Source organism: Sus scrofa, chromosome 9 (genome assembly GCF_000003025.6).
Source record: "Sus scrofa isolate TJ Tabasco breed Duroc chromosome 9, Sscrofa11.1, whole genome shotgun sequence".
In the NCBI taxonomy this organism is placed as follows: Eukaryota; Metazoa; Chordata; class Mammalia; order Artiodactyla; family Suidae; genus Sus; species Sus scrofa.
In genome coordinates this window covers 109,986,002-110,013,217 of record NC_010451.4, presented here as the reverse complement: position 1 = coordinate 110,013,217, position 27,216 = coordinate 109,986,002, and the positions used below count along the sequence as shown (strand labels likewise).

Genomic DNA, 27,216 nt, shown 5'->3' with positions numbered 1-27,216 from the left:
GGCCGCTTCTGCGGCATATGGAGGTTCCCAGGCTAGGGGTCGAATCGGAGCTGCAGCCTCCGGCCTACGCCAGAGCCACAGCAACGCGGGATCCAAGCCGCGTCTGCAACCTACACCACAGCTCACAGCAAAGCCGGATCGTTAACCCACTGAGCAAGGGCAGGGACCGAACCCGCAACCTCATGGTTCCTAGTCTGATTCGTTAACCACTGCGCCACAAAGGGAACTCCTCTACTCTCTCTTTTACAGACACACACACACACACACACACACAAAACCCAGGTCCTTCCCAATACAAATCTATTCATTACCATCCACAAAGGTCACCAGTATAAAGTTTGATGTCCTTCTAGACTTTTGTCTTTTATTCTGTGCTTAAATGAATAGAAGACACACACACACGTATAATGGTGTGTATATTCTGTATATTGTGTATATACGTGTATACATATATATGTATCAGGCACATATACAACACCCACATCTACTTTTTAACAAAATTGGGCTGTCATGTACATTTTATCCTAAAAACGTCATGGCACTTCACAATAAGAAATTGACCCTTTGCTTTGGTCTATTTTATTGTTTTTACCACATTGTATTATCCACCATAACAGATTTATACATTGTGATTGTTCACATTTTTTTACTATTAAAAACTCTTTAAAATTTTACAAACCAGTGAAGCACCAAACTAAAAATGCGTGGGTATGGGGTGTGTGTGTGTGTGTGTGTGTGTGTGTGTGTGTGTGTTTGTACATGCACACATGCGCATGTGTGTGTGTGTTCCACTCAAGGTGGAGGGGAGAAGATTAAGGAGAAAGTCAAGTGGATTGAAATCAGCAATAAAGCGACCATCCTCCAATACTAAATGTACTTGAGATTTATTCCCCTGCATCTGTAGGTAAATGTCCTTCTGTTCTTGAAACAATAAATCCCCATAAACTTCCCATAAAGTTTTGCAGAGGTGAAATGTGAGATCGGTTCCATCAGAATCCATTCGGTGCTCTGTTTGTGCACCTTCGGATCTGAATTTTAAAGCCCCTGCCTTTCCTCCAGAGCCAAAGACTGAGAAAAGGTCAGGATGCAGCATGTTTTGAAGCTGCTGTGCTCAGGGTGGCTGCCAGACTGTTGGAAATAATTGCTTTCAAACCCCAGATTATGCCACCATGTCCTCCATTTCAAATTAGCATAACCTACAGCACCAGGCGGTGGCAGTTAAAACTTTAACTTTTGTTTTGTGTTAGAATCTAAATTCACTTTTTTAAATATTGAGGTTCTCAAGTAGCTCACTCTGGGTGGGCACCCTTCCCACTGCCCTCAATAACCCCAAAGGCAAGAGAGAAGCCAAAACCTCCACATTACATTGGACATTTCAGAGTGGAAAATGTAAGTCTGATTGTACAGTGGCACATCATACTGAATTTCATTGTAGTAATTCCAATGTTTCAGTATCCAGTGTGCTTTCACACCACATTTTGCTCAATCAGTGTGGCGTGAGGTTCTGCCACCTGGGGCTGCAGCAGCGCCTCTTTGTTCGGTGAGAATCTTTTCTGCTGCAGCCCAACTGGGCCCCGGTGCACTTGGCATGTGCCCTTGGGTCTGCAGTGCCATGATAACTGCACACTCTGCAGTGTCTGCTGGGGACCATGCTTTTCACCTTTCAACCATTTCAGCGTCCAGTCACTACTCATGCCGCGTCCATCCTGCCCTCACACAAATGCCCAGATTCCTTCAAATTAGAGTTCTTCTAAATCAACATACCAGATGTTGTTGCACTCCCAGGGTTATATGTTTTAAGTATGTAACACAGTTATAAAGCTCCAACTAGTCTGACCTAATCCCAGGCCAACGTGTATCCTCTGCAATCATCTTGAATTCCATTTTGCAATCTTTACCCTTCTGATCAGACCAAAGCTTGGTGTCTACATATCCCAGCCTCACACTATAAAAACAGCACTAAGGAATCAGTCAATCCCCACCCCCCAAAAAAGAGAGTTCCCTGGTTGCCTAGCAGTTAAGGACCTGGTGTTGTCACTACTGTGGCTTCTGTCAGTGCTGTGGCGTGGGTTCAGTCCCTGACTCAGGGACATTTGCTTGCTGTGGGCATGGCCAAAAAAAGAATCACCATCACAAAATGGAATCATGTCCTCAGTGTGTCTTTTATCCTCAAAGTCTGCACACTTATTTCAGCTTTAATGCATCATTCATATCTATATTAGAAATGATTTTCACTTAGTCACTGAATGGGATTTGTTTTCAGGCTTTCTTTTGCTGTGTCCCCTTCTTTTAGAGGCTCTCTGAGTTAAGAAACTGCAGCATGTTACATACAAATGCCAACCAGCCGCCTCATGCCTACGTGCCTAGAAATACATGTTCATTTTCTATCACTATTAATAACAAGAGGCATAAAGGAATTTTTCGGCCCTTTTATAATTCTTTGGTATTCCATAGTACTTCTGCTGTTGCTTTACTGCGTTACCACAACGCTATGAGAAAGGGGCTATTTTTCTAACTTACCAACAGGCTTATTTATGTGTCATTACAGAACAGGTTTTAAAAGCTGACCTTTGCTTGTTCATCTCCTCCGTTTTGCACCTTGGCTTGTCCAATTGCTTGACTGACCTTATTCCTGGAGACACAAGGACCATGTTAATTCCATAGGAAAATGACAGTTATCTAGAAGTAGGACATGTGAGTCTTTTTATTTCCCGTAATGAAAAGAGCACCAAAGGGAAACTTTGATGTGCGTAACATAATTGTAGAGGTCATACCAATCCATTAGTCCATGGGTACAGCCCTTGCCATGTTCACATCCACTATTCTGCTGAAAGGGGTGGCTTTCTCCCACATTTTACCCTAATGGATTTGGTATAAAATCTGTTTTTCCATGGCTGTGGGGCTCTGGGGGGTTTGTAGTCTATCAACACGAAGGGGCTGCCTCTCATTACAGCCCCTTCTCTGAACGGCAGCCGAGGGTGGCCACCATTCTGCCAGGACCATCTTTCATTTGCAGTGGGCAGACCATAAAGTGGGAGCTTAGTGGTATTAGACCGTGAATTACAATGATACCAAAAGAGGGAAAACTAAGAGGAAGCAGACAGCAAAGGGAGACCTAGTAAAGACAGAAGCGACATCTCTGCATAGCCAGTCTCTGAGTAGGGAAATGCCAAATACGCCTAAAAGTCCAAATAAGTCATGACGAGCCTAGAAAAGCTTCTGTCCCTGTGGGCTAAATAACTCCAGTTCTGAAACTGTGGAAGGTCGGTTTGAAGATGGTCATGTCGAGGAATGGTATTAACGGGTAGTGGGATTATCAATGCTTCAAATTAAAAAAAAAAAAAAAAAAAAAAAAAAAACACCGCATATTGATCACCTCTGTGTGTCAGGCCAGATACCACAGAGAGAAAGAAATAGAAAATGTGGTCTCTACTCTCTGAAGTCCACAGCCTAGCAGAGGAGAGGAACACATGACAGTAACTGTAATAATGCAGTAAGCTGGGTGCAGTGATAGACACAGGATGTCACAAAGGCTCAAGGAAGGTGCAGCACCCACCTACGGAGGAGGCAGAAGGGCATCCGGGGCAGGTGACATCTGAACTGAACCTTAAAGGAGAGAAGGACTCAGGTCAGATGCAGTGTGTGAGTTTGGGAGGGTAGGAGAGGGGCGGATGGAGAAAAAGACAATCCAAAATGACAAAATCATGCAAATAAAGACAAGGGGTCCATGCACTGCCCTGTGGACAGTGGGAACGGGGCTATGGCTGAGCTTACATTCTACAGCAAGGGGTAGGGAGAAGGGAGATTGGAGAATATAAATTGGGTTCATGTGCCACGGCGGGGAGCTTGCAGTGCATTCTGAAGGCATTCGGAACCACTGGGGTTTTACTCAAGAGAGTGACACGGTCAGTTGTGCATCTTAGAGAGGTTTTTCTCTTGGCTTTTAAAGGCTGGATTTAAGATACCAGCACTGAGAGCAGAACCTTAAGTTAGCGCAGATCCAGGCACGAGATCATGGCCGAGCCCAAAGCAGCGGAGTGAAGGGGCTGGCACCCTGCAGAATATTTCAGAGGGGAGGTTATCAGGCCTTGGGGATGGGTTGCAAACCCAGCAATGACTCCATGTTTCTGGCTTGGGTGACAGAGTGGGAGCAGCTCCTAAGTGGAGAACCCTTCAAACAGAATTAGTTGGGAAGAAATATGTGGTCACTTTTAGTCATTTAGCATTTGACATACTTGTAGGTTCACATAAAGCTGTCCGGGAAGAAATACAGGTGTTAATCTTAAACTCATAGTAGAGCTTTATGCACACCTTTGAGAATCATTAGCCTAAGGTTAGGTCAATGATGAAAGTAGGTGAATCACTCAGGAAAAGAAAGAAAACAGAAGATTCATCCCTGGAATATACGAGCCTTTGAAAATTCGGCAGTCTGCAGAGTCGCCCTCCCGTGGCCATTCCGTGTATTACACCACATGTTAAATAGTTACAGTACCAACCTGCAGGCAGGAGGATATAGATTTGTTCTGCCACCTCCAAATGTAACAGAGTTCCATTATTGCTAAAGCAAACAGATGGTCCCACAATCCCGTATTTACCAGAATATGAGAGAGTCAGTCTTGCTATTCTGTCCTTGTTTGGAATCATTCACCTAGAAACTTTTGGGGTTTACCCAAGACAGAAATTTGAGTGAAGATCAGGAAGCCCACATGTTTCCATTCTATACCTAGTTATTCATTTCTCCACTTCTGGTTATTAACTGTTAATTTAAACCCCAGTGTCCTCAGGATGACTCAGGTATAACTCATAGGCCCAGTAAGGAAGCTTTGAGATTTAGGGAATCTAAGCTCAAGACCCTGAAGAGCTTTACAGAAGATCTTAGACCTTAGCCCCCCACCTCCAAACATCTAGGCACACACAACTATTTCAAGCATTCAAAGGAAATAGGATGACCTCTTAAGTACTGTTATGTTTAAATGTACCATTAATGTATTTGATAGGTGAGTGACTAATTGGAACCATCCTGTTTTATCGCATCCCCCCCCCCAGCCTAGCTATCGGTCACCCTACAGCAGAGCAGGAAGTGCCCCAAGTGAGCCTCATAACCTTTGGGGCCTCATCATCATATTTCTTTTTCTCCAAGGGACCCCATCCCTATTCTTGCCCAGAGGAACCCCAGATCACAGAGACACAGGATGAAACTTTTTGTTGACTCCTCTCCCAAGGTTATAGCATCACCCCTCTGGGTTGTGACCATGGAAACAGCTTGCTGGAGAGGAGGAAACCCTGCAGAGGGAATGGCTGACTCCAGGGCAGGTCTTAACTTGCAGCCTTAGTTCTGAGTTGAGCTCACCCTATAAAATGAGGCTGAGCACAGAACAAAGCTACTTTTACCTTCCTGAATGCACAAAATAGTTTAATTAAGGAAGTAATTTTTCTCTACCCATAAGGACACCTCTACAAATAGACTCAAATCTGCATGCAAATGAAGCCATCTGGTTTATTGTTGTAAATAGCACTCAGCCAGAGTAAACAATAGAAGCCTCATTCCATAACTCAAAGAATACTCTAATTCCTAACCTTTTGGTCACTAAAAATGTTCAGAATAATTAGTCTGCTCAGAGCTGGTATTTACTTGGGAAAGTGCGTGCCACTTTACCGGAGCTATAGATATGCTTCAATGCAGTCCCAGCGCTGGGCCGTTTGGTGGCTTGGAAGGATGGGTGAGTCCACTGACTTCCAGGCCACGCCAACCACCACACCCCCACTAAGCCACAGCCAGTGGGGAGCCGCATGCAGGCTTCTTAGGCCAGCCCAGTCAGTACCAAGCCCTCCAGCCACTGCGTCTTCACCTTTTCCTCATTATCTGTTCCCCCAAGGAAGAAGGAAGGACACCAGGCCAGACACGTCTCCTCACCATCTCTGCCCATCACGCATCTCTGCTCACCTTCATTCAAATGAAATGAGTGGTAGTGTTTAGGTGCCTCTGCTTTCTTAGTGTCTCTGTCACTCTCTTCATCAGATTTTTATGTAATGGCTTCTCTACAAAACCCTACAGCACATTGCTAGGGCTCCAGGATCAGTCTCATTTGTGTGTGTCCTGAATGGACTTTTTATAAAAGTCAATAAGGAGATGAAGAAAGAAGGAGCACAGAGCTTTGAAATCCAGTGAACAGGAAGCAGAGGAGCAGGGAGAGAGGAGGACAGGCTAATGGGCATGTGGGTGTGGGTGGCAGGGTCGAGTTGTGGGTGGCACTAGCCCTGGTGGGGCTGGTTTTCTGCTCTCCCTGCAGAGAAGCAGGCCCAGGAGGAGCTCAGGCTTGTGGGCTTGCTCTTCACACCTTTAAGGAATAGAAGTCCTCTCCCAGCCTCCCTGCTCCTTGGCCAGGCACTGGACATTGACTAGAAAGGACACCAAGCCCACTGCCCACCTCCCTCTCCATTTGCTGTGGTTAATAGCATGTGTAGGTTGGTTATTTTGTGCTCAGGGCTCTGCTAAGCACATTTCACGAATGATCTCCTGTGACTCCCAACAACCTTTATAAGAGGTTCCTGTGCTTTTCCCTCATACAAAGGAGGTCATTGCGATTTAGGAAGATCAAGACATCTGTCCAAAGTCACTTGGTGGGTTTGGGGAGGTGGATGATAGAGCCAGATTCTCTGATTCTGGAGCCTGCCCCATGGACCAGCCCTGGGTAGCTTCACCAAGTGACAGGCCAGTGCACCCCCCCACCAATTCACTCACTGTGTCCCCTCCCATCCCTACCCCAGCCCCCCTGCTCCCCACTCTTGCTGCCAACACCAAACAGGGAACCTCAGCGTTTCATGTGTTCAGTTGACTTCTTACCGACAGTACAGGAATGCAGGTCCAGACTGTTGACAGGCAGATGAAAGCAAGCTGATAAATTCCATGAAGTTCAAGAATTGGAGCCATCAAAATGCTGGCTAGGGAGGGTGGAGGCGGGGGGGGCGCTCCAAAGTCTGGTTAGAGGTCTGTGTAAATGTCAGTTAGACCTCAGTTCACTTCCTCCCACCTGACCAGTGACCATCCTCTTCTACCCAAGCGGGAGGTGAGAGCTTTTCACTCCAAACACTAGGCACCAAAGAGGACAGGGTGAAACTCCTTTATTAAAACAGAATGAGGAGTTCCCATCGTGATGCAGGGGAAATGAATCCGACTAGGAACCATGAGGTTTCAGGTTCGATCCCTGGCCTTGCTCAGTAGGTTAAGGATCCGGTGTTGCCGTGAGCTGTGGAGTAGGTCGCAGATGCGGTTCAGATTCTGTGTTGCTGTGGCTTTGGCATAGGCCAGCGGCTACAGCTCCAGTTGGACCCCTAGCCTGGGAACCTCCGCATGCCACGGATGCGGCCCTAAAAAGACAAAAAAAAAAAAAAAAAAAAAAAAAAAGAATGAAACATGGAAATCTTAAGTTTGAACCCCTTTTGCCTCCCAACTCTGACCACCACACATGTATGCCTCATGAAATTGGAGCATTTTTCTCTCTAGAAATTGAATGATCTGTAACCAAAAAATTAAGAGGCCTCAGATACTGACACTGGCAGGGGCCTTTCCGTGGGACAGGGTGCTCTTCACATTTTGATGAAACCCACTAGTCAGCAAATCACCCCCATGCCCAGACACACACTCACAGGGCATCCAGGCAGCTTTCTGGTACCTTATGGTCCAGTCCGAATGCACAGAAAGACTCAGCAACCACTGAAGGGAACATCAGAGACCTCAGGAAAGAAGGAGCTGAAACTTAAAATGGGCGAGGAAGAAACAGACAAAACAGAAGGCAGAAGAAAACTTTAAACAATTAAATCAATAGTCTCAGACAAATGAGAGAAGACATTGCATCCAAAACCTAGAACAGAGTGCTCTAAAAATGAGGACTGTCACATAAGAAATAATACTTGGAGATTAAAAATCTGATTGCTGAAATAAAAACACAATAGCAGTGTCAGAAAAAGAAGCAAGGAACGTCCAAGGAAGGAGATCACAAGAGAAAAAGATCAAAATGAGGAATGCAACGGAGCAAGAGAAAGAAGGATGAATATGACACTAATAGGTGTTTAAGAACCAGGGCTCAAGGAAATCATATCTGACGTGGGAAAAGACCCACATCAAGGCCATCGTATAACCTTGCAACTAAGGGAGTTAAAGGAAAGATCCTGAAAAAACCATGAGTAATATAGGAGAGGAACGTTTTCCTCGATCCTCTAAGGACCCTTGCTGGATTTAATTAAAACGAAAAAAAGCATACAAATTGATTTAACATAAGTTTTACATGACAAGGGAACCCTCTGAAGGAAATGAATATCCGAAGAGATGGTTCAATCTGAGTGTTAAGATGCTCGGTTTGATGGTGTGTAGAAAGTCAAGGAAAGACGGGACGGGATGGACTGTGAGCTGCATGTAGTCACCCTGCAAGGCCTGTTCCTCGCTGCCTCTCTGTCCCTCTGTCTTTGGAGGGGAGAATTCTCCTGTCCTCCAGGCACAGGGGGCACCTCACAAGAGACTTTCCTGATGGCTCCAGAGGAAACCAGGAGGTCCTCATGCACCTGCCCTTCTTCACTTTACTTCAGCTGGACATATCCAGTCTGTGCAGGTGCCATAGCTGGGGGTAGCATGTTCTGAGCCCCTCGAGTTACATGCACAGTATAATAGTGATCAGAAAGCATTCATTTTCTCAACAGCAACACTGAGAGCTTGAAGACAGTGGAGAAATGCCTTTAAACCTCCAGGGGAAATTAATTTCCTGGAGGGCTCAATTACATGTGAAAATTACATGTGAAAGCAGAGTCATGACTCTGTGAGGGTTTAGGAAGTTGACCTCACACCTATCTTTTCTCAAGAAGCTACTTGAGGATGTGCTCCATGAAAATGAGGGTGTGAATCCAGACAGAGGGGTCACTCAAAGTCACAGAGATCCAGGAGTGTGGGGATTTAATACTAAAGAGTGACTAGAGGACTTTCCCATTGTCAGCACAGGAGGGAACTTGCCCTGTCCCAGCACAGGAGCTGTGCAGCTGCCCCTGAGAAAAACCAGCTGAGATAGTGGCAGAAGAGGGGAGGCTGTCGTGCCATCCCACCTTGGAACGAAGATGCAGTTCTGGGTTGCCTGATGTGTTTAATGTCAGAAACTTTTTGAGAAAGGTTTTACGGGTGTGTTGGAGCATTTGGAATGAATTCATGACAGATACATAAAAAACTAAGCATTTTTTTTAAAATAGGTAACTTGATTCTAGGGAAACAAACTTATACATAAAAGGGAAATACTAGATTTCACTAATTGGCTAATTAATGAATAACAAATAGTCTTAAAATATAAGTATAAAGTTTCAGTATACCCCAAAATGTGTGATTTTGCTCTTTGGGAAGAAGATGGAGAAAGGAAATAAGGATGTTTGTTTGGAAAAATGCTCAGTTCTCTGTTCTTTTGGTGGTTCAGCAGTAACGAACCTGGCTAGTATCCATGGGGCCACTAGTTTGATCCCTGGCTTCACTCGGTGGGTTAAGGATCCGGCATTGCCATGAGCTGTGGTGTAGGTTGCAGACATGGCTTGTGTCCCACATTGCTGTGGCTATAGTGTAGGCTGGTAGTTCCGATTCATCCCCTAGCCTGGAAATTTCCATTTACCGCAGGTATGGCCCTAAAAAGCCAAAAAAAAAAGAAAAAAAAATGCTCAGTTCTCATCTTGCATTCAGTTAGTCAGTAGAGACTGTTTTAAATACATAAATTAATAAATATCTAAACAAGTATATTTTAGAGATACCAGAAAAGCTGACACTAAGAAATTGGGTTTGGCAGGGAGAGGGTGGAGCAGGGAATAGCCTTGCACCGTATCCCTTCTAGCACCACTTGACTTTTACAGGCATGCACATGTAATATTTTGTTAGAAATTAAAATTAGGCTTAAAATTAATTGCTACCCATCATAAAATATCCTTAGAAATTCTAAAGTCAGATCCCATATGAAATAATCACTGGTGAGATTAGAATAATCGCCCGTGAAGAACTTGGGTGAATATATAGCACTGCATCTTCTGCCAGTGATTCACAGAGGTTAGAAGTGATGGTGGGTGGCAGCAAAGCCTGGTTTGCTGTCCCAGTCCTCCTGCATCCGCTAGAGCTATCTCCCAGGTTCCCCTTCCCACCTGAAATGAGACCAAGCCCTGCCCAAAATGTACTTTAAAAGCCTCTCCTATGACTGACTCATCCCCAAGCTAATAGAACCTTCCACCTCACCCCAACTGTTTTGCCCAGCCTTTGATGACTATCTCCTCTGCCCTGGGCTGGGTCCGCAGCCCCTTTCCACCTGCCTCGTTATTCTGTTACTGTGGACAGGCTCAGACATTTACTTCTGTTCTGCCTCACTCTTCCCCTCTCAGTTTCCATCCTTGCCAGCTTCTGCCTCTCCACGCTGGCTATCCCTGCCCCCTGCTGTGGCACCCATGTGTGCTCTCTAGAAAATCTCACACTGACTTGGTGTTCTCATCCAATGTTGCTTTACCCTCTGTAGCATTGACCTTGAGAGCTGTGCAAATTGCAGCCATTTCAACAACCTTAAGGTTATGAGACCATCAGTCCTGCAAATGTGTGGCATCGTTCAAAGAAGTCTATAGGGAATAATAGGAATTAAGTCATTGATAAGGAAAATTATGGTGTGCTACTACAGCTGTGTTCAGTTATAGTGCTAAAGCAGCATTAGCTTTTATTTGTGTTTATTTAATATCTTCAGTACTCGGGTGGCTGTACAGTAGATTTTGTCCCATGAGGACTTGCCTATGGAGTGGTACTGGATAGAACTTATCCAATTGCTTACTTGCCCATTGATTTAATAATTATTTATTGAGTGCTTACTATGTTCCTGAGCCTAAGGTTACAGAGATGAAAACGGTTTTCTCACAGCTTTCAAGGAGCTTACGGTCAGCTGGGAGCAATATAAACAAACAATAATAATGCTATAAGCTCCATGCATCAGAAAGTGCACTGAGCCCCAGAAAAAGCATTCATGTTTTGTTATAAACCCAAATCCTAGAGATTAGGCAATGAACTCATCAGAAAAGGCCTCATGGAAGTTCATCAGGGTCTGAGTGGCAGCCCTGAACTTTGCTTTTTTTTTTTTTCTTTTGTCTTTTTGCCTTTTCTAGGGTGCTCCGGTGGCGTATGGAGGTTCCCAGGCTAGGGGTCTAATCAGAGCTGTAGCCGCCAGCCTACACCAGAGCCACAGCAACACCAGATCCGAGCCGTGTCTGTGACCTACAGCACAGCTCATGGCAACACCAGATCCTTAACCCACTGAACATGGCCAGGGATTGAACCTGCAATCTCATGGTTCCTAGTCAGATTGGTTAACCCTTAAGCCACAGCGGGAACTCCCCAAACTTTCTTATTATAACCCCTGTTCATCAAAGCCTTGAAGCTCCCTCCCAACAAGCTTACTTATGAATTCCGTCCATGTTCCACTATAGTCATATGTTATGTACATTATAAAGTATCACTAAAATAAGTATTTTAGGAATTCCTGTTGTGGCTCAGTGGGTTAAGTATCTGACTAGTATCCATGAGGATGCGGGTTCGATCCCTGGCCCTGCTCAGTGGGTTAAGGATCTGGCATTGCCATAAGCTGTGGCATAGGTTGCAGATGTGGCTTGGATCTGGCATTGCTGTGGCTGTGGCATAGGCCGCAGCTGCATCTCTGATTCAAGCACTAGCCTAGGAACTTCTGTGTCACAGGTGTGGCCATAAAAAGAAAATAATAAAATAAAATAACTATTTTAAAGGATGAAATGTTTAAAAAGTCTCACTAGAATTTCTAGTCTCTGCTTGAGTCTTAATGGCTCTCCTTCAGCACCTCCCAGTAAACACCTCAACTAACACCACCAGTCAGGTCCTGAATAGAGGCCTCACTGTTGCTGGTCAAGAATCTGGACTTAGTCAATTCATCTAGAGATTTGGGACAGTCCACAAGCAACGGCTCTGAAGATGGCACGTGATCATCCAGACATTTCCAGAAGGATGACTGGTAATCACCATGTGTACAGGCATCATTTCCCTGTGACTAGATCCATTCAAGAGACCAAATTAATTTCAACTTGTTTAGTGAATATAAAATGAGAACAAATGGAATTGCAATCTATAGGGATATTTCAGCAAATGGGAATAATGGATTAAACTATCCTTCTCCTCTCTAAGGATATTTCTGTCTGAATAACCAGCGCCAGACTTCAAATAAATCCTGACATATTTTCGTTTTAGCTTTCCTTTTTTCTAGAAGCCTTTTAGACAGCTGCCCTCCTGTTAATACATCACCACCTCAGAAAATAAGAATGCATTTGATTGGATTGAAACTCTGAAATGTTAATTGCATTTATGTCCTGGGATACAGCCTAAAGAGACAGAATGGGCTTTGCTTTAGGCTGAAGCATGTCTGGAGCTGATCTTTGCAGGCTCCTAGGTTGTTAAAGGCCTCTCACTGATTAGGATGAGCTGAATCCTGCCAGCTCTGGGGACACTGCATTGCATCCTAGAACTCTGATTGGTGAGAGGGTTGCAGCTTCAGCTTTTATCTTGAGAGGCCCTCATACTCAGCCAGCTGGGAGAGGTGAGCCTGAACTCCTGTCACTGTCCTGGAAGCCAGATCTCAAGCCAGGAAGAGGGCTCAGCTCCAGATGATAGCAACTTAAACAGTAGTTAAGATTCTTTTGTTTCTGGTATTTTTCTAAACAGCATCAATTATCACATCCTTCCCAAGAGGAAACCAGTCTATTTTTCTCCCACTGAGAGCTATCCTATCATATTGCAAATAGTTTTTAAAAATTCCTTAAAACTGCACTTAGATTTTTGGAACATCTTCCACAGCGGATTCCACCACCACTGTTTTTGCCTTAACAAAGACATTTACAGACGTTACTGCACTGACTTACTGGTTAAATATTACCACTCACTTATCTAGATGTCACTGTATGCTAGATGCCCTAAAAACAAAAATAAATAGCATTAATTAAATAAGAGGATAATTTAATATCTCATAAAATCGCAACATTTTATATTTAATTTAAACATATATTTAATATCTTTAAGTTAAAGCAGTACCAAAGTTAATTCTACTTAAAAATAGCAGTTGAATTTTTGCATATGTGCATTATTTGCATGAAAGGAAAGAAAAAAATATAGTCGATAGAAACTAAGAGAATGAAGGTAATTGATTCATTGTGTTCTCTGAAGGAAAGATATGGCAAAAATCGATTTAAAAATATATATGTATATATTTTAGATGTTAGAAGAAAATTTCCCACAGACAATTTAATGCTCTTATAGGCAACTGTAGTATTCTGTGACTCATGAATCGGGCAGCCGCCAATTCAGCATATAGACAGCATCTCGGAAGAGCTGTATAAGGCGAGAGATGTTTATAGACAACAGCAGCAGGAACAAGGAGGTTATGCTGGGCATGTGCGGATTGGCTGAAGCAGGGTTACTCCCCTTACAGGACCAGAGGGGAGGCTTGGAGCCTCAGGGACTCTGAGCTGAGCAGGCAAGTGCTGACAGGATGGCCTTCCTTCCCTGGGCGAGCTACGCCCAGAAACTCAGTTCAGTTTCGGTTGCTGACCCGTGGCTTAGCAAGAGTGACTCCATCTTGGGCCTCACCTGGTGACTTTAACATAGGTTTAGTTTTAAGGTAAAGGCCTTAGTAACTATTTTAAAGCATATCTATGTATTTTAGTCCTTAGCCATGCTAGCAAATGTACTCAGAAATGCACCCATTCAAAAGGAATTTCTCCCCTGGAGATAAAGTTGAGGGTCAGCACTTGGTGTCATATTAAACCCTTGGTCCATCTGTTCTAATGGAATGTGAGTCCTCCAGTTTGGTGCTTTTATTTTGACCTGGGAACCACCTTTCTCCTGGGGCCACTGGCTACTACCAGGCAATGAGTGGGGAGGCGGGTAGGTATGACTGTGTCCACCCCATGAGGTCAAGTGTAGAGCCCCTCAGGTGGGCTCAGGTCAGCACTCCTGTCCCACAAAGCACCCCACATCTCAGAGTGACCCCCAGAGTCCCCAGGGAGGAAGAGACTGGGGAGGAGACACTCCCTTTCCTGCAACTCACCTCTAGGGTTGGAGCAGGTGGGGAGGGGAAATGACCGGCCAGGTCATCTGGCCTTTTTCCTGGTTCCTAACTATGCAGGGTTTCATGCTCCCAGGGTTGTCTTCGTGCTGCACCTGTTCCTGGGGTCTGAGCAGCTGCAGGCCAGAAGCAGGCACTGCTCATTCCCAGGCAAAGGCAGATGAGAAGCAAGGGCAGAATACCAAAGACCCCATTCCCAGTCTGTCCCTCTAGGTCAAGCCCAGATGCTTCTTGTATCAACAGAAGCATGAGTTCAAAACAGCAACACCCACCAACCCAGTGACACCAGGATCCTCTCTCCATTTTCTCTTCTTTGGACAGAGACCCTCCAGGACTGCTCTTGATAGAACAATCAACCCTTAAACAAATATTTTGTAAACATACACACATATACCTTTGGGAATGTCAAAGATAGGTTTGTGGGGGTTTTGTGCAATGGTGTTCAGAAGGTAGAGGAGAAACAAGGGCTACTGTCAATGGAAATGTATTAAAACTCAAAGAAGTGGGTATCTTCTGCATCTCTGCCGCGATCAAGGTATAATTTGCCCTGTTTTCTTTCTTTGCTCCTTCCATAGGGAATTACTGGAATGCCGCCTCTTTCCCAAATCCATCATCCTACCTGCACTTCTCTACTTTCCAAGGGGAGACCAGTGCCGACATCTCTTTCTACTTCAAAACGTTAATCCCCCGGGGAGTGTTTCTTGAAAATCTGGGGAACACAGATTTCATCAAACTTGAACTGAAATGTGAGTATAAATTCTTTGTCAATTCATGAATAGCCATTCTTGTCACTTCAGGCTGATCTTAGCCCTGATTATGTCATTTCATTGGATTCAAACATCAGTGGTTTCCTTTCTTCCAGAAAAGACGGTAGAAGGTAGATGTATAACTTGAGAGAGACCTAGGTTCCTGCGTGCAGTAGGGGTGATAACGCAAAGCAAAATAGGAATGATTAAAATTAACACCTGCGGGAGTTCGTGAAGCAGCCTAGACAACAGTGTTGCCTTGTGCCATGGAACTCTGGGTCTGCAGCTTCCCAGAAGAGGCCCCACCTCCACACATCCTCGAAAGGCTGGAGTTCTGCTTGATCTAGCCCAGGGTACCGAAGCTAACAGAACTAGAGCCGGAGCAGATGCTGCCCAGCTCAGCTCAGCTTGCCTTGGATCCCAAGACTCATGAGGTCACGTGGCTCAGGGATGCCATCTGTGGAGGGAAGGGGGTCAGTAGATCTGAGAAGTGCAATCCTCATCACACCAGGGCCCTTTTATCCTCGGGGCATAAGTGCAGTGTAGGAATTTACGTCCACACACTTCCAAGGTTTATGAACATTTGCACACACCAGGCTCCCCTGGCTGTTCAGAACAAGACAGAATTAGAGAAGAAACAGGCGGCACCAGGAGTGAGGGGGAGCCAGTCAGTGCCCCTGTATCCCTGCACAAACATCAGGGCGCACTCCCCACATCAGACTGTCTTTCGTCCTTGGCCAAGCCCTTTATCTGAGTACCTGTGCTACTGGGTCTGGTCCGAGAATGACCCCAACCTCATTCTCCAGAAATATCTGATGGAATAGTTTTCTCTTTTGTAGTAATAATCATGCAACATGGTCTTTGCAAAAGGGAATCTCAGATGCTCTGGGATTCTTCTTGTAAAGCAGTAGACTCACCTGGCAGAAAGGGCGTGGACTTCGGAATTCTCATTCTCCAATTGAAATCCAAGTCCCTGGGTAAATCGCTTACTTTCTTTGAATCCCAATTTCCCATTCTGTCAAATGGAGACAGTAATTTGTGGAGGTTGTTAGAAGCTAGGCTGTTAGACATTCATGCAGCTTTTCTCTCAGTATCTGGTAGTTGTAATTATCATCTTCCTGAGAACACTCATTGCAGATCTGATACGAACCAGAACTGATTGAAAAGGAGACTGAGAATATCCTAGCCCTAGAATTAAAAAGTAAATAAATAGAAACCCTCTCTTATCATGAATTATGGATTGGAATTATTTAAAAGAGATTTTTCACTTTCCACAGCAAACTAATTGAGTCAAACTCTTTTCTGACTTAAACGGAATTGGATTGTATTTTAGAACTATCTCATGGCAGAAAGGCAAATTGACAATTCCATACCTGTGTCATTGTATAAGCTTCTATAAAATTACTTGGATTCACCCTGTTCTTGTTTTCATCCTCATATTTTGTAAACCCAGGCCTGGCTTGGAAAGAAGACAAACGAAGTACCGAAAGAACAGATGTTTCTACTTAACACCTGCATAATACAACTTCACTTATTTCTAATTATGAAAAAACCTTCATAGATATTTTCAAAGTTTTCCCAATCTGTCCATGACATAAAAACTCTGTGGCAGAGGGTGAATTACAGCCTCATGTTATCACACAGCTCTTTTCTGCCATAGAGTTTACTTTCAATAAGGAAGAGTGGGAAAGGCAAGGCAAGGTTTAGAGGCTGGCCTCTCCTGGAAATTCTCTAGACCTTCTAATAAGAACTAAGGGTGCAAATGCCCCCCCCCTTTTTTTTTTCGTCTTTTCTAAAGCTGCTCCGTTGGCATATGAAGGTTCCCAGGCTAGGGAGGGGTCTAATCGGAGCTGTAGCCACCAGCCTACACCACAGACACAGCAACGCGGGATCTGAGCCACGTCTGCAGTCTACACCACAGCTCACGGCAACACCAGATCCTTAACCCACTGAGCAAGGCCAGGGATCGAACCTGCAACCTCATGGTTCCTAGTCAGATTCATTAACCACTGAGCTACGATGGGAACTCTGCAAGTGCCTTTTATAAGAACCCCCTAAATGGCAGAGACAGCAAACGTCCATCATTATATATCATCTCCATTCAGGGTCAGAGGAACTTATGGAGGACAAAAAGGTGGGTTTCTCCATTTGAGCAAAACATCAAAAAGTATACAAGAAGCAGTGCTTTCATGAAGAACATGGAGAAAACATGGAGGCTTATCACATTTCTCCGCAGGATCCATGGCAGTGGGTAGAGATGGAGAGTTCTCCAAGGCCTTCTCTCCCTCCTGCAAATGAATCACTGCAGACCCAACTGCTTGTAGAGGCCCAGCTGAATGCCCGAGGGGGCTCGGGAACCTTGTTCCTGAAGTCGAACTTTGTCAAACTGTCTCTACCTTTTTTTTTCCTTTAAGGCTTTCAGATCTCTCTCTGATAGGAATTTTTTCTCTACATGTGTCTCAAAGGAATTTTGTCACAGTCCATGCCTAGGAAGTGGTTTCCAGAATAACATTTCTGTTAATTAACAACAATATGCCCTCCTGTCAAAAGTGGAAGATTCTTGACTCTGAGAACAGTGAGTCAGCTGCACTAAGTTAATGAGAAACCATCAAAATTCTCATGTGCCTGTAAAAAAACACACACAATAAAATTAGAGTGATGTTACTCACATGCATACTTTAAGGGCAAAATCTTAAGGCTGTATTTCTCTTATTAACTACCTCTATTTATTCATTCCTTCAGTGAGTGCCCACTATGTCCCAGATGCTAGGCAAGGTCAGAGTCAAATCAAGCATGGCTTCTGTCCCTCAAAGGTCTTTCTGTTTGCTTTGGACAAGCAGCCAAGTAAATCAGTAGCAATGATAATAATCAAAATAGCTCAGCCTTGGGGGTTCCTGTCATGACTCAATGGAAAAAAATCTGACTAGCATCCATGAGGACCATAGGTTTGATCCCTAGCTTCTTCGCTCAGTAGGTTAAGGATCCGGCATTGCCATGAGCTGAGGTGTAGGTTGCAGATGCAGCTTGGATCCCTATTTTTATGGCTGTGGTGTTGGCCGGCAGTTGTAGTTCCAATTCACCCTCTAGCCTGGGAACATCCATATGCTGCAGGTGCTGCCCTAAACAGCAAAAAAAACAAAGGTTTTGCAGACTCACTGTGTCTCAGGTACTGTTCTAGGATTTTTCACAGATCATCTCAGATATTCTAACCATCCTTTGGAGTGGGCAATACCTTTAGCAGCTCTGTTTTACAAACAAGGAAACTGAGGTGCAGCGTAATTTGCCTGACCAAGGTCACACAGCGAGGAAGCGGCAGATCTGGGGTTTGACCCTAAACAGTTTGTCTGTCCTGAGTCACCTCTGTTAACACCGAATGGCACTGCCTCCCAGAACAGGCACTGAGAGAGATGGCTGAGAGTACTGACAGGCATTTAACCCAACTGGAGTGATAGGGGTGCTTCCCAGGGAATGAAAGGCTTTAATTCCAGTTTGATGGATGCATAGGAGGCAGGAAGGTGAAGAAGGTAGGAGAAGAATGGGGATCAGGAAAGAAAAACTGCTACTAGGAGGAAAATACCAGTGAGTGAAGGTGTGGGGAATGAACCCAAAGATCCAGAGGGAAGGATTTGGCAGGGACCCAGTGTGCTGGAAGCAGAAGAGCCACTGCTGGAAAGGCAGGTGGCTGTCGGAGCACTCAGTGTGCTCTGGGCTGTGGCGGAGTTGACTTGACTTGACCCCGAAAGTTATGGTGAGCAGGAGAGGTAAAGCTATCAGATTTTCATTCACCAGAGGAAAGATGGAAAGTCCAGAGAGGAAGCGGTGGGGGCTGGTGTGAAGGTGGTGGAGGAATGAGTGGGAAGATGGCCACGAAGGGTTATAGATGCAAGAGCTACTTAGCAGAGGTGTTTCACAGGTTCCAGCAAAATATTTGTTAGGGTGGGTGGGAGGGGAGATTCTAGAATGAAGCCAACATTTGGTTGCAATGTGGTTTTTTTGTAGTTTTTTTTTTTCATATTTTAGATTTTCATTTTTTTCTATTATAGTTGATTTACTTTGTTCTGTCAATTTCTGCTGTACAGCAAAGTGACCCAGTCATACATACATAAAAATATACATTCATACATTCTTTTTCTCACATTATCCTCCATCATGTTCTATCACAAGTGACTAGATATAGTTCCCTGTGCTGCTACACAGCAGGATCTCGTTGCCTATCTACTCCAAATGCAATAGTTTGCATCTGTTAACCCCAGACTTCCAATCCATCCCACTACCCCCACCTCTGCCCCTTGGCAACCACAAGTCTGTTCTCCAAGTCTATGAGTTTGTTTCTTTTCTATAGAAAGGTTCATTTGTGCCATATATTAGATTCCAGATATAAGTGATATCATGTGGTATTTGTCTTTCTCTTTCTGACTTACTTCACTCAGTATGGGAGTCTCTAGTTCCATCAATGTTGCTGCAAATGGCATTATTTTGTTCTTTTTTGTGGCTGAGTAGTATTCCATTGTGTGTATATACCACATTTTCTTTTTTGGGGGGGGTAGATTTTCTTTTTGTTATTATTATTTTTATAATTATTATAATTAATACTATTATTTATTAATTATTATATAAATTTATTATTATTATTAATCACATATAAATTAATTATTGTTATAATTATTTTTTCCCCAGTACGATTTTTTTTTCTACTGTATAGCATGGTGACCCAGTTACACATACATGTACACATTCTATTTTCACACATTATCATGCTCCATCATAAGTGACTAGACATAGCTCCCAGTGCTACACAGCAGGATCTCATTGCTAGTTCATTCCAAAGGCAGTAGTTTGTATCTATTCACCCCAAGCTCCCCAACCACCCCACTCCCTCTTCCTCCCCCTTGGCAACCACAAGTCTATTCTCCAAGTCCATGATTTTCTTTTCTGTGGATAGGTTCATTTGTGCCTTATATTAGATTCCAAATATAAGTGATATCATATGGTATTTGTCTTTCTCTTTCTGACTTACTTTACTCAGTATGAGAGTCTCTAGTTCCATCCATGTTGCTACAAATGGCATTATTTTGTTCTTTTTTATGGCTGAGTAGTATTCCATTGTGTGTATATACCACATCTTCCTAATGCAATTGTCTTTCGATGGACATTTGGGTTGTTTCCATGTCTTGGCTATCAGAGTACCACATTTTCTTAATCCATTTTTCTGTCAATGGACATTTAGGTTGTTTCCATGTCCTGGCTATTATGAATAGTGCTACAATGAACATGTATCTTTCTCAAGGAAAGTTTTGTCCAGATATATGCCCAAGAGTGGGATTGCTGGGTCATATAGTAGTTCTATGTATAGTTTTCTAAGGTACCTCCATACCGTAGTGGTTGTACCATAGTGGTCCTCCAGCATTTGTTATTTGTTGACTTGTTAATGATGGCCATTCTGACCAGTATGAGGAGGTACCCCATAGTATTTTTGATTTGCATTTCTCTAATAATTAGTGACATGGAGCATTTTTTAAATGTGCTTGTTGGCCATCTGTATATCTTCTTTGGAGAAAGGTCTGTTTAGGTCTTCTGCCCATTTTTCAATTGGGTTGTTGTTTTTTGTCGTTGAGTTGTATAAGTTGTTTATATATTTTAAAGATTAAGCCCTTGTCAGTTACATCATTTGAAACTGTTTTCTCCCATTCTGTAGGTTGTCTTTGTTTTTGTTTTTGTTTTTTTATGGTTTCCTTTGCTGTGCAAAAGCTTGTCAGCTTGATTAGGTCCTACTGGTTTATTTTTGTTTTTATTTCTGTTGCCTTGAGAGACTAACATAAGAAAACATTTCTACGGTTGATATCAGACAATGTTTTGCCAATGTTCTCTTCTAGGAGTTTGATGGTGTCTTGTCTTACATTTAAGTCTTTAGCCATTTTGAGTTCATTTTGTGCATGGTGTATGTATGTGTTTTAGTTTCGATTTACACGCAGCTGTCCAGTTTTCCCAGCACCACTTGTTGAAGACACTGTCTTTTTCCCCTTTTATATTCTTGCCTCCTCTGTCAGAGATGAATTGACCATAGCGTCTGGGTTTATTTCTGGGTTCTCCATTCCGTTCCATTGGTCTATATCTCTGTTTTAGTACCAATACCACATTGATTTGATTACTGTAGCTTTGTAATGTTGCCTGAAGTCTGGAAGAGTGATGCCTCCTGCTTGGTTTTTGTTCCCCAGGATTGCTTTGGCAATTCTATGTCTTTTATAGTTCCATAAAAATTTTTGGATTGTTTGTTGTAGCTCTGTGAAAAAATGTTATGGGTAATTTGATAGGGATCACATTCAATCTGTAGTTTGCTTTGGGTATTATGGCTATTTTAACAACGTGGATTCTTCCAATCCAGGAGCATGTGATATCTTTCTATTTCTTTGAATCCTCTTTAATTTCCTTGATTAATGTTTTATAGTTCTCAGCATGTAAGTCTTTCACCTTCTTGGTCAGGTTTATTCCTAGGTATTTAATTTTTGGAGGTGTGATTTTAAAAGGTATTGTATTTTTATATTCCTTTTCTAATACTTCATTGTTAGTATACAGAAGTGGTTATGATGGTTTTGATGATCGTGTGTGTAGAACGACTCTTACTAAGGAGTATGACATCCATCAGAGGCCAAAATGCAAACTGCATTTTGTATATTTTGAGTTTGAGTGTCTGCAGGATAGAGAAGTGTCTATACAAGTGGACACATCTAGAAGGTGCTATATATCCAAGTCTGAAAAGAGTAAACCCAGTAAAGAAAAAGAGTTGGAGAAGTAGGAGAGCCCAGCAGAGCCATCTGAGTTAGAAGCACACAATTTGAGCATCATTATCACTTAGGGAATCATCAGGAAATAGGTGTTTGGTGCTGCAAGCATCATGAGATTGCCCAGAACAAATGCGCAGAGAGAGGAAACAAGATGTCCAAGAATAAGGAGTTCCCATTGTGGTTCAGCAGGTTAAGAACCCAACACAGTGTCTGTGAGGATGTGGGTTCTATTCCTGGCCTGCTCAGTGGGTTAAGGATCCAGTGCTGCTACAAGCTGTGGTTTAGGTCACAGATGTGGCTCAGAGCCTGTGTTGCTGTGGCTATGGCATAGGCTTGCAGCTCCAATTTGACCCTAGCCTGGGAACTTCCATATGCTGCAGGTGCAGCTATGAAAAGAACAAAGATGTCCAAGAATTAGGCCTCCACTTAAAGGATAGAAGGAAGAAAAGTAGCTTCTAGAAGGTTGGCAGAGAAGTAGGAAGACAGTGCCATCCCAGGGATCAAATAAAGGAAGAGTTTCAAACACCAACAAACGAAAAGAATGTTTGGTACCATTGAACTGAGGGGTACTAGAATAAGAACATAAAGGAGTCATCAGCTTTAACATGTAGAGGTCACTGTCAAAATGGAAGACAGAGTCGGCAGTGAATGGAGATGGATGTGGTGACCAAGACGGTGGTTCTGTCCATTGTAATTGCTGTAATGGTAGGGACTTCGGCATGCATGTATATTAACAGGAAAAATCCAGTAAAGAAAAAGAGTTGGAGACGTGGGAGAGGAAGGGACTGGCTGAAGGAGAGAGCTCCCCGAGGAAGTAGGAATGAATGAGACCCAGAAGGGGCCAAGGGATACACATCAAAGTAAGGAGGAGTGCATAAGCCACAAGCAAATAGGTCCATTTCCACATCAGAAATTACTTTTGGGAGTTCCCGTCGTGGCGCAGTGGTTAACGAATCCAACTAGGAACCATGAGGTTGCGGGTTCGGTCCCTGCCCTTGCTCAGTGGGTTAACGATCCGGCGTTGCCGCGAGCTGTGGTGTAGGTTGCAGGCGCGGCTCGGATCCCGCGTTGCTGTGGCTCTGGCGTAGGCCGGTGGCTACAGCTCCGATTCAACCCCTAGCCTGGGAACCTCCATATGCCGCAGGAGCGGCCCCAGAAATAGCAAAAAGACAAAAAAAAAAAAAAAAAAAAGAAATTACTTTTGATTCTGCTGTTTTGTTTGCTTATTTTTTGTTAGTATTTTTGAGATAGCAGAGGAATATTTTAAAAAAAAATTCACTAATAACCAATAAGTATATCCATTTATTTTTCGGAGTTCCCCATAGAGAACAGCTTGACTTCTCCACATCCCTTTTCTGACCAAGAGGGTCCCATCTTGACTGTGACCATGGCCCCATCACCAGGCCACCTCTCACTGAACACCTGCTGTGTTAGAGGCACTAGGGCAGATTCTGGAGATTCCAAGGTAAAGACAGAGAACCCAGCAGCCTCATCTATTGAAGCAGACAAACACATTAGCAGCACTGTGGATGATTCTTTATGGAGGATTTTAATGTGCCAGGCACTGTCCTAAAGCTTTTACAGGTACTAATGTTTTTAGGTTTCATAACAAGTCTTATCTACATTTTACAGATAAGGAAACATCCAGGTTATACAGCTGATTTAAGATATTGTGCTGTCAGAAAGAGAAAGACAAATACCATATGATATTATTTATATCTAGAATCTAATATACAGTGCAAATGAACCTTTCCACTGAAAAGAAAATCATGGACTTGGAGAATAGACTTGTGGTTGCCTAGGAAGAGGGGGAGGGAGTGGGATGGATTGGGAGCCTGGGGTTAATGGATGCAAACTATTGCTTTTGGAATGGATTAGCAATGAGATCCTGCTATGTAGCACTGAGAACTATGTCTAGTCACTTATGATGGAGCATGATAATGGGAGAAAAATGAATGTATACATGTAAGTGTAACTGGGTCACCATGCTGTACAGTATTAAAAAAAATGTATTGGGGAAATAACAATAAAAATGAATAAATAAATAAATAAACCATGTATATATAGAATGAAAAAAAAAAGATATTGTGCTGATGATCATCAAAACACAGTAAATAACATTACAACAACAGGTATAAGGTATTCTAAATGTCCAGAGGAGAGGTACATAACCCAACCTAGGAATGAAGAGGAGGATGAGGTGATACCTGAAAAGGATCATCAAGAACAAGCAAAGAAGTTAGCTTGAAGAAGTAGGGGGAAAGTCCTAGCAGGAGGGGACAATGCAAACAAAAGCTTAAGGAGGGAGAACATGCTGGGTGCTTGGGAGCTGCAAGCATCTGGTATTGTCAGAGTCGGAAGTAGGACAAAGGTAGTGGTGACTTCTAGGCAAGTCTCAGATCAGATTCTAAATATTTCAACCACTGTTTATTGAGCACGTACTATGTATGTGCCAAAGAGCAACTTAAGAAGAATAAGACATGTCCCCATTCCCCAGTCATGCACAATCTAGTGGGAGAGCCTGGCATATCAAACAATATTTTGGATAAGATGAAATAAGCATTAGAGGTACCAGCCATATCCTGTTGTGGCCAAGAAGAGGCAACAATCACTTCTAACTGGAGAATGGGAAAAGGTTCTTTGGAGAAGATATCATTTTAACTGAGCCTCAAAATAAAAGGGAAAGAACATTTCAGGCTCCAAATGCTGAAGGAAACTAGAGTCTTAGATGGCACAGAGACATCACAAAAGTGTGAGGTACACTGTTCACCTGTGCAGCAAGGGCTGTGGAGGCCACACACTGCCGCATCTCCAGGGCCAGGCCACAGCTGGCACGTGGCAGGTGCTGAGTAAGCATTTGCTGAGAGAATGCAATGAATAGATGTGGTGGGGGTCTAACAGAGAGCCATGGAAAATCTCGGTGGAGAAGGAGGTCACCACAGTCAAGGGACTGGAGATCAAACCGATGACAAAGATACTGTGGAAGGTGGAAGGACAGATCACGGTTGGTGAAATTTTGGGAGTTCAAGATTTCACAGGAAAGCCATTTTGTGGGAAGAAGTTCTACAATGCATCGTCCGGCCACACAGAGAGCTTCTGGATTGTATACAAAGGCTGTGGAGAAATGCAGGGAGCTGGAGGCCAGAGTGTTGGCTGGTCATCCACATCACTGCTGAGAACTCTAGTGGACACTGCAAAAGGACATGGTGGACAGGAAGCCTGTGAATCAAGTTTTACTGTCCTCGGGTTCAGAGGGTAGCAGCAAAAGCATGGGGAGAAGGGATGTCGCAGGAGATGCATTGCTGAGAGGAAGTCTGGGGGCCAAAGAACAGAGGAAGCACTGAGGTCAAGGGCCCTCCCAGCTGCCCTCCTGGCCCCAGACATGGGCCCCTGAGAAAGGGGTTGCATGGATGATAGTAGGTTTTCCTTAAGGTGAACTGTAATCAGAGGAAGTGTTTGGAAACGTCTGATGATAAATAGTGACCACAGCATTGATATTTTTAACAATTTAAAAGACCTTACACAGTGGTAAAATTTCAAAGCTGATGTTCACTGCCTCAGGAGAAGCAACCAGAAACTATTGCAATACTTTAGCCTAAGTTTCCGGGTTGACCAAGTTTGAGCTTTTTCAGCTATCAGGAGGACTCGGAGGAAATATTTGCATTTAACAGGCATATCTCTACAAAAATGTGGAGGCAGCAGTTCAGTGTCCTGCTAATCTCAGGGAAAGGTATTAAAAAAAAACTTTCATTTTCCAAGATGCCGCCTTCTGCAATGCACATGCTCGAGAACATCGTAGAAGAAAATATTTTGCAATATATAGAAACTGATGAATCAGAAGAAATAACGAATGGCAATTTATCTTCCACTATTTCAGAATTGGAACAACTTTTTACATTAAAGAGGGCTTTACTCGTGTAGACATGAGGAATGTCTAATTCCACTTAACCAGCCTCTTGTGCCATTGGGTGTTATTTAGGGTATTTTTTCTGTAATAAATATTGTGAGTTTTTACCAATACAGATCAGGTATTAACACGTGGACTTTTCCTTCTAACTGTCCAAGTAACTTAGTTTGTCAACATAGATTTAGGAAGAATTTTAGTGTTTCTACTACTTTTCAAGTCTAACTATGAGTTCAACTTGTATTAACTATTTGGGACCTAAGGAATGATTCTGACTTGGTCATTATAATACATAAGAAAATTTACTCCATAAAAATTTTTAAACCTGAATAGCAACACTATTGTGATTTTTTTCAATTAAAATTTTTTTTCTAGCTTCTGATTTAAACTTTTCAATTTCAATTGTGGCCCAAAAAAGTTTAGAGACATAAATAAAAATGAAATTTGTGCTATGTTAAAACTATGTAATATATTAGCTGTGTGCATTTAAGTAGTAAAAGATATACAAATAATTGGTAAGTAATAAAGTCAAAATGAATTTATCCTGATTTCTTTGCCTGTCTTAATAAAGAGACAGTTACTTGAGTTTATGGTATTGGTACCCTAGAGTTAAAAGAATAGAATTTAGAGTAGGATGTCCTGAAATGAAAAATTACTTTAGTTATGTGTTAATGATCCACTCATGTCTGCTGATTTTGAAATTTCTAAATGGAGTTGGGAATGCCTCTTAAGCTGGCCAGATGGAATAACCTCTCTGCACAGTTTGTGTTTCTACCCTTTCTCTACACTCCAGAAGCATCTAAAAGCCCACTTCCCTACTGAAATCCTGCCCACACAAGGTTTTTTTTTACTGCATCCTGATTCAAAATATAAAACATAAATAAAAGAGGCCTTACATTTTCCTAAGAAAAAATTCTACAAGACAATAATTCAGTGCATTTCCTGGAAAATAACGGGAATCCTCATCAAAGAGCATCTTCACATGGTGTGTGAAGAATATATGTTATATGTCATTACTACAGAGAAATGCTAAAGTTTCATAGAGATTTTTCTGGCAGAATTTTTTCTTCTATCTCATTCCCTTTGGTTTTAATGCTTTCCACATTATTTATTGTGTGTGCTGGTCCGCAAAATCTTTCCCTCCAAAAAGGTGGCATTTTAAAATGTTAAAAAGACCAACTTCTAGAATCATCCTGTCTGTACCCGGCAAAAGAGAATGTTCCGCCTAAGAGGTGAAGAGACCAAAGACGTTTGGGTTCATGCATCCTGATCTAAGTCAGGATGGAAGAAAGAGCATGCTCTCATGATGGTAACCAATACATGGATAAGTGAGAAGAGTGGAAATATGTGTGTGAGGTCATAGAAGTTTAGAGACCTTACATCTCCCATTCTTGACACTAACAGTATCTCTGCTGGCTGAATATTTTACAAAACAAATGCTTCAAGAGGGAAGAGTCGATGCTATCATCTCTTAGTGCTTGTTATCAATGCTAGAGAATTGATCCAACTCAGGGTGACACTTGGGACCAATTAATTAAAAGCTGGCTAAAAAAAAAGAGAAGATGACACAGTAACTCAGGGAGCAGAACTTCATTGAAATATAGGGAGTAATTGGGGAAGATTGCACAAAACCAGGAATATCTCAAAGAGCCAGA

At 43.0% G+C, this 27,216-nt stretch overlaps 1 protein-coding gene across 1 annotated transcript in view; it reads left to right on the top strand.

Moving 5' to 3' along the window:
* The window catches only part of CNTNAP2 (contactin associated protein-like 2), a 2,040,635-nt gene that overhangs the window by 1,767,927 nt on the left and 245,492 nt on the right, over positions 1 to 27,216 (top strand). Inside the window, 1 exon segment of the mRNA XM_021102606.1 lies at positions 14,705 to 14,875. Coding sequence (XP_020958265.1) covers positions 14,705 to 14,875 — 171 coding nt within the window.